Source organism: Podarcis erhardii, assembly GCF_964252035.2.
Source record: "Podarcis erhardii genome assembly, chromosome: 18".
Lineage (NCBI taxonomy): Eukaryota > Metazoa > Chordata > Lepidosauria > Squamata > Lacertidae > Podarcis > Podarcis erhardii.
Window position 1 is genome coordinate 5,140,586 of NC_138516.1, and position 8,552 is coordinate 5,149,137.

Genomic DNA, 8,552 nt, shown 5'->3' on the forward strand with positions numbered 1-8,552 from the left:
TACTCCCAGGGTGCACTGCGCGACCTTCTTCCTGCCGCACGGGACTCCCTTCCTCCCGGCGTGCCACGCGGCACTACACATAACTACGGAAGCCCCGAAGAGACTTTCCGAATCGTCGTTTTCCCGAGGTGCCCCGCGGCTCCTGTGCCCTTGACAACATAGACCAAAATGGCGTCGGCCACCCGCCTCATCCAGAAGATTCGCAACTTTGCGGCCGGGGTAAGAACCGAACCGGGCTGGGAACCGGCAGGCAGACTCTAACGCAGGAATAGGCAAACTCCGGCCCTCCAGATGTTTGCGACTACAATTCCCATCATCCCTGACCACTGGTCCTGCTAGCTAGGGATCATGGGAGTTGTAGTCCCAAAACATCTGGAGGGCCAGGTTTGTCTATGCCTGCTCTAAAGCAGTGTTTCCCAACTTTGGGCCTCCAGCTGTTTTTGGACTACAATTCCCATCATCCCTGGACACTGGTCTTGCTAGTCAGGGATGATGGGAGTTGTAGTCCGAAAACAGCTGGAGGCCCAAGGTTGGGAAACACTGCTCTAAAGCAGCTTTTCTCAACCTGTGGGGCCCCAGATGTTCTTGAACTACAACTCCCATCACCCCTAGCTAGCAAGGCCAGAGCTCAGGGATGATGGGAGTTGTAGTCCAACAACATCCGGGGACCCACAAGTTGAGAACTGCTGCTTAGCCCAGTGTTTCCCAACCTTGGGCCTCCAGCTGTTTTTGGACTACAACTCCCATCATCCCTAGCTAGCAAGACCGGTGGTCAGGGATGATGGGAATTGTAGTTCAAAAAACAGCTGGAGGCCCAAGGTTGGGAAACACTGGCTTAGCCTACTCTAAAGGATCCCTGTGGCAACTGTGGTAGGAAATTCTGCCTGGTGGATTTAGGTTACCCCCCCCCCCTGCACATATTCCCATCCGATAGCCTAGCCCCGTCCCCTTTCTGTGCAAGGGATCAAGGGGGTTGTAGTCCTACTCCTGGGGAGACCCCCTAAATATATATTATTTTAAAGGCAGTTATATGGCAATCCAATTGATTAATCAAACTTAGTTTCATTTAAAGCATATGGCTTCTTCTGCAAAACAATAGGATCCCCCACAAAACTAGAATTCCCAACACCCTTGAAACTACAGTTACCAGGAGGTGGGGGGGGGGGAGAGAATCATGTGCATTAAATGGGACTAAGTTTAGTTGTTTTAACTTCAATTCAAAGCCACATACTCTAAATATGCTTTAGATGCATGTTGTGGCTGTGACTTTTCATTCATCGCCTTGCTTGCAATGAAACCTAAAGCAGGCCCATTGAAATACATTTATTTATTTATTTATTCATTCATTCTTTTCAAGTTTATGCATTTCACTAATTTTACAATCATTTTGACATTTCAAAACTTGACTTCCTTCCCCCTCTTTCTGCGGTTCCTTAAATTTGTTTTTAATATCTCCTGCATATCCAAATTAACTTAATTTGCTCATTTATTCATCTTCTTTAAATATATACTCTTATAAAACTGCAGGTTATTACAATCATCCTGACATTGTTTTTATCTACTGTATTTATAATTTATCTGTACAGTAGTACCTCGGGTTACATACGCTTCAGGTTACATACGCTTCAGGTTACAGACTCCGCTAACCCAGAAATATTGCCTCGGGTTAAAAACTTTGCTTCAGGATGAGAACAGAAATCATGCAGCAGCAGCGCAGCGGCAGCAGGAGGCCCCATTAGCTAAAGTGGTGCTTCAGGTTAAGAACAGTTTCAGGTTAAGAACAGACCTCCAGAACGAATTAAGTACTTAACCTGAGGTACCACTGTAAATATTCAATAAACCATTTCCATTCTTTTATTTAAAAAAATTGTTATCTTGATTTCTTATACTTCCGGTAAGTTTCGCCAGTTCTGCATATTTCGTAAATTTTTATATCCATTCTTCCTTTGCTGGGACTTATGCTTCTTTCCATTTTGGGGGCAAGTAATATAATTTCTGCTCATTACAGTGAGCATCTCAGAAACCAAATGTTTCGGTTTTCGAAAGTCAAATACCCAGAATCCCAACACTAAAGGAGTGGCAACTTAAACTATCCGATTATTTGGAGTTGGCTAAATTGACACAGAAAATAAGAAATCAAAGAAGTGCAAAATTTAACAATGAATGGAATAAATTTAGGATATATATGGAAATAGAGACAAGGGGAAAATCAAAATGTTGATCAGAAACACATATGTACTTACAGAAATCACAGTAGGCATGAGATAACGCTTACTACGTAAAAAGTTTTATTAAGGAATAGACACAGCAGATAGATAAACAAGGCAATATTTTCCGAAATCGAGATAAAGGGAAGTCGATCAATGTTTATTTAAAGTTGTATGTATTTTGTGTTTTTCTCTTTTTTTCTCTTTTTCTTTTCTTTTTTTTTCTTCTCTTTTTCTGTTTTTTCTTTTTCATTTTGTCTTTTGTACGTTTGTGAAATATATTTATGTCAAAATTTAATAATAATAATAAAAAAAAGAAAGTCAAATACCCAGAAGTAATTGCTCCCGTTTTTGAACATTTTTTGGAAGTCAGACGGTCCTCCGGAATGGATTACGTTCGAAAACTGAGGTACCACTGTATTAACCTGGTTTCAGATTGATGCTACGCGACAGGTATTCTTCTTGCCAGTTCTTGTTGCAGTTTAGCTTTTCAGAAAACAGAGGCTTCCTGCCCTCCAGGTGGCACGCTTGACTTGAGCCTTGCCCCTCTTTTGTCTTTCTCTCTCTTTTTTTTAACAGCGAGATCTCCAGGCGAAACTTCAGCTTCGTTACACAGAGATTGCCAAGAGGTAAGGGGGGGGGTTGTCAAGTGTGGGAGGGGTTCCTTCGCTGCTTTTCCCGTGGTCTTATTCAACATCTTTATCAACGACTTGGATGATGGACTCAAGGGCATCCTGATCAAATTTGCAGATGACACCAAACTGGGAAGGGTGGCTAACACCCCAGAGGACAGGATCACACTTCAAAACGACCTTGACAGATTAGAGAACTGGGCCAAAACAAACAAGATGAATTTTAACAGGGAGAAATGTAAAGTATTGCACTTGGGCAAAAAAAATGAGAGGCCCAAATACAAGATGGGTGACACCTGGCTTGAGAGCAGTACATGTGAAAAGGATCTAGGAGTCTTGGTTGACCACAAACTTGACATGAGCCAACAGTGTGACGCGGCAGCTAAAAAAGCCAATGCAATTCTGGGCTGCATCAATAGGAGTATAGCATCTAGATCAAGGGAAGTAATAGTGCCACTGTATTCTGCTCTGGTCAGACCTCACCTGGAGTACTGTGTCCAGTTCTGGGCACCACAGTTCAAGAAGGACACTGACAAACTGGAACGTGTCCAGAGGAGGGCAACCAAAATGGTCAAAGGCCTGGAAATGATGCCTTATGAGGAACGGCTAAGGGAGCTGGGCATGTTTAGCCTGGAGAAGAGGAGGTTAAGGGGTGATATGATAGCCATGTTCAAATATAGAAAAGGAGGTCACATAGAGGAGGGAGAAAGGTTGTTTTCTGCTGCTCCAGAGAAGCGGACACGGAGCAATGGATCCAAACTACAAGAAGGAAGATTCCACCTAAACATTAGGAAGAACTTCCTGACAGTAAGAGCTGTTTGACAGTGGAATTTGCTGCCAAGGAGTGTGGTGGAGTCTCCTTCTTTGGAGGTCTTTAAGCAGAGGCTTGACAGGAGTGCTCTGATGGTGTTTCCTGCTTGGCAGGGGGTTGGACTCGATGGCCCCTGTGGTCTCTTCCAACTCTATGATTCTATGAAAGCCCTGGGTTCAGATCTCAGGCTCAGGCCTCTCTCCCCTAATGAAACAAACTTTGAACTGCACACATGATGGACTTTCAGGGGAAAGTCAGAGCTGGGACAGCTCAGTCAACAGAGCGCGAGACTTTCCATCTCAAAGTCATGGGTTCGAGCCCAACGGCGGGCGAAAAGATTCTTCCATTGCAGAGGACTGGACAGCGAGATGACCTTTGTGGTCCCTTTCCAACTCTACAATTCTATGAAATCCTAAAACGTTTCTGTTTGCCCGGACATTTGAGGCTGAAAGACACTGTTCCCAATAACCCTTAGATAATGGTTTTTTGGTTTTTTTAACTAACATGTTTTATTACTGCTGTCCAGGGCTCCTTCATTTGGAAGGGTGGGATATAAATCAAATAATGGAGAAGAAATTTAGAATACTGAGTAAATTTATTGATAAAAAATATTTAGTACATTATATCCCACCTTTCCTGCAAGGAGCTCAAGGTCATGTAGATAGTTTTCCTCCTCATTCTATCCTCACAGCAACCCTGTGAAGTAGGCGAGGCAGAGAGTGAACAACCCAATGAGCTTCCAGGCTGGGTGGGAGGATTCGCACCTTCCACCTGTGAGTTCCATTATTACTGTGAATAAAGGCTCTATATTGTCTTAAAACAAGCCAGACATTACCATATGCCGATGGCGGTTGAGTGGTCATGTGCCTCAGTATCTGTGTAAGAAATAAAATCATGCCATATTACGGGGGAAAATGTCATTTGAGCTCAGCCCTTTAGATACTTTCAATTTATGGGAGATCAATCCTGTTGTTTGCTAATGACTGGTCAGATAACTGAACCAAACCTCTTACATTTCCCCCTTCCATTGTTTGACCTTCTTCAACGTCTTGTTCTTTAGGACTCAGCCACCTCCACGCCTCCCTGTCGGCCCCAGCCATAAATTTGCAAACAATTACTACTGCACCCGTGACGGACGCCGGGAGACTTTCCCTCCCATTGTCATTGTATCAGCTCAGAAAAGGTTGGCTCCAGGGCAGCAGCATGCCAGGTAGGTTTTGTGTTCCTTTTGCTCTACATCCACTTCAGCCTAGCAATATTGGAAGCTAAATGGGGCCAAATCCAGCTGTTATTTAAGAGGCCAACTGGACTGGAGCAGCCAAGGTAAAACTGTAGACAGACAGCTGGCACAGCTTCATCTTGATGGCTGGTCAGCTTGGGATATATCAAATTTAATGAAGTATTTTGGTTGAAAACTCTGCAGACTTCAGCTCCTATCATGTGCCTGTCTAGCAAGACATGAATTGTTGGTTTTTGACCACGTTTTAAATTTCCCACATTCAGTAACAGAGTAAGGAAAGGTAAAGGGACCCCTGACCATTAGGTCCAGTCGTGACCGACTCTGGGGTTGCACCGCTCATCTCGCTTTATTGGCCGAGGGAGCTGGCGTACAGCTTCCAGGTCATGTGGCCAGCAGGACTAAGCCGCTTCTGGCGAACCAGAGCAGTGCACAGAAACGCCGTTTACCTTCCCGCCAGAGCGGTACTTATTTATCTACGTGCACTTTGACGTGCTTTTGAACTGCTAGGTTGGCAGGAGCAGGGACTGAGCAATGGGAGCTCACTCCGTTGTGGGGATTCAAACTGCCGACCTTTTGATTGGCAAATCCTAGGCTCTGTGGTTTAACCCACAGCGCCACCCGCATTCCTAATAACAGAGTAGAAACATTTAAAATAATGGGCGTTACTAATTTTGGGACTCCCCTTCCTTGGGGTTTTTTAAGCAGAGGTTTGGAATTGTTTACGTGCGATTCCTGCATTGCAGGGGGTTAGATTGGGATCCTTCCAACCGTACAATTCTGTGATTCTACTGTATGGTTCTAATACAAAACAAAAACAACCAGTTAAAACTATAAAATATCAACTAAAATGCTTGTGGTAATAAAGAAAAGGTGTGTAGCTGGCACCAGACATTTAGGAGGGCCTGTCAACTGGAAGGAAGTTCCATAAAACTGTACCCACAATACTAAACATACAGCTCCTGGTGGATCTGAGCCATGGGGAACCATTCAGAGTGACTCCTCTGACAACCTGTGACCAGGCAGGGGGTATAAGGGATTTGCTCCTTGAGGGATCTGGCACCCAAATTATTCTGAGCCTTTTAAATTAATACGAACACCCTGAACCTGTAAGTATGACAGAGAGAGAAATGTGTCTTTTTCCACTTCATGTATAACTTTGTGAATCTCTAGTCATCCTCATTCCTTTGTTTTCCTGCTCTCTCCAATACTGGAAAACTCCAAATGGAAAGAACTCTAACCTTTAATATTTTTCTTCAGATCTTTACACCATACAGTATCTGTCCTCTAAGTGGACTTGGCTTAAAAGCCTCAGTATTCCTTTGATCGAGGAGTGCTGATATTTGCTCTGCTTAAATTGCATTTTAACCTGTATTTTAAATTGTTCCCCCCCCCCATTATGTTTTTATTGTAATTTTACTGGTGTTAGCCGCCCTGAGCCCGGCTCTGGCCAGGGAGGGCGGGGTATAAATAACATTTATTGTTGTTGTTGTTAATCTTTCCACCAAAGCTGGCAGCCTTATTGATTAAACTTAACATTCTGTATTCAAAACTAATATGAAATCAATTTTAAAATGTCAGCCTTATTTTTCAGTTGTTTTTCAGGGGTCCCGCCTACATTCTTGTAGGATTTGGAAATGTAACCATCCCCTGTTTCTCTTCCCCTCCAGCTCAGAATCTTCTATTGCACCAACGGAAAGAAAGCCAGTGAAACCTGGCCCTGCGGCACGGAAATGGGAACTGTCGAAAGATGAGCCCTACTTGTGAGCTGCCAGGCAGATGGAGAGGAGAGCAATGGTGCAAAACTCCGTGGAAATATTTTCGTGTGTGGACGTTATTTCTGACCATTCACATTGTTCTGATTGGTACCTGACTGATTAAACTCAATCCCTAACGTCATCTGAATCTCTTGCTATTAGTTTTATTGTTGTTGTTTAGTCGTTTTCCGACTCTTCGTGACCCCCTGGACCAGAGCACGCCAGGCCCTCCTGTCTTCCACTGCCTCCCGCAGTTTGGTCAAACTCATGTTTGTAGCTTCGAGAACACTGTCCCACCATCTCGTACTCCGTCGTCCCCTTCTCCTTGTGCCCTCCATCTTTCCCAACATCAGGGTCTTTTCCAGGGAGTTTTCTCTTCTCATGAGGTGGCCAAAGTCTTGGAGCCTCAGCTTCAGGATCTGTCCTTCCAGTGAGCACTCAGGGCTGATTTCCTTCCGAATGGAGAGGTTGGATCTTCTTGCAGTCCATGGGACTCTCAAGAGTCTCCTCCAGCACCAGAATTCAAAAGGATCCATTCTTTGGCGATCAGCCTTCTTTATGGTCCAGCTCTCACTTCCATACATCACTACCGGGAAAACCAGAGCTTGAACTATACGGACCTTTATTGGCAAGGTGATGTCTCTGCTTTTTAAGACGCTGTCTAGGTTTGCCATCGCCTTCCTCCCAAGGAGCAGGCGTCTTTTAATTTCGTGGCTGCTGTCACCATCTGCAGTGATCATGGAGCCCAAGCAAGTGAAATCTCTCCCTGCCTCCATTTCTTCTCCTTCTATTTGCCAGGAGGTGATGGGACCAGTGGCCATGATCTTTGTTTTATTTGATGTTGAGCTTTATATATATAAAATGTAAAGTTAAAATAACATTCCAGTAAGAAATATAAAATAACCAAAATGAAAAAAAATGCACCAAGTCGTCTAGTTTAAGGGGTTCATAGCATAAAATACATTCTCAAGAGACTACACAATGAATTGGATGTTCCAACAGAACTGACCTGATACAAAGAGAATACAAAAAAAAGGCTGTGAATACCACCAAATGAAGCTATGTTTCACCGGGACCTGCCACCCTTATGAAGGATTTCACATATAAACATAATCTGAATCTCTTGTTGTTATAATCATTCACAGGGATTTCCAAATGCTGCCCCTCCTTCAAGTCTAAATGGAAGAATCCAAATATGTCTAGTGAAAAATAAAATAGGAAACAGGATACTTGTGAGAAGATGGGGTAGCAAAGCATGCTGGATGTGATGGAAATGAAATGGAACTAATAAAGGATAATTTATCCATAAAGCTAATAAGTGAAACCTAACAAAGGACAATTTGGGATTAATTTGTTTAGTTATACATTGGAAAACAAGTAAATTTCAATGATAGGAAACAGGATCCTTGTTTGTGGGAAGAATGGGCAGCAAAGCATGCTGGGAAGGACGTGAGGGAAATGAAATCAAACCTAACAAAGGATAATTTATCAATAAAACCAATAAGTGAAACCTAACGAAAGACACCTTCAGATTTATTTATTCAGTTATACATTGGAAAACGGGTAAATTTCAATTATAGGACACAGGATCCTTGATTGTGAGAAGAAGGGGTAGCAAAGCATGCTGGGAAGAAGGACGTGAGGGAAATGAAATGAAACCTAACAAAGGATAATTTATCAATAAAGCTAATAAGTGAAGCCTAATAGAAGACATCTTGGGGCTTATTTATTCAGTTATATATTGGAAAATGGGTAAATTTCAATTATAGGAAACAGGATCCTTGATTGTGAGAAGAAGGGGTAGCAAAGCATGCTGGGAAGAAGGACGTGAGGGAAATGAAACCTAAGAAAGTATAATTTATCAATAAAGCTAATATGTGAAACCGAACAAAAGACACCTTGGGATTT

General features: G+C 43.1%; 1 protein-coding gene across 1 annotated transcript; it reads left to right on the forward strand.

Moving 5' to 3' along the window:
- Positions 1 to 85: 85 nt before the first annotated feature.
- On the forward strand, positions 86 to 6,786 carry NDUFA7 (NADH:ubiquinone oxidoreductase subunit A7). Its single transcript, XM_081846503.1, has 4 exons — positions 86 to 219; positions 2,787 to 2,836; positions 4,711 to 4,860; positions 6,558 to 6,786. The coding sequence occupies exons 1-4, from the start codon at positions 169 to 171 to the stop codon at positions 6,652 to 6,654; spliced, it is 348 nt and encodes a 115-aa protein (XP_081702629.1). The 5' UTR covers positions 86 to 168; the 3' UTR covers positions 6,655 to 6,786.
- The last annotated feature ends 1,766 nt before the right edge of the window (positions 6,787 to 8,552 follow it).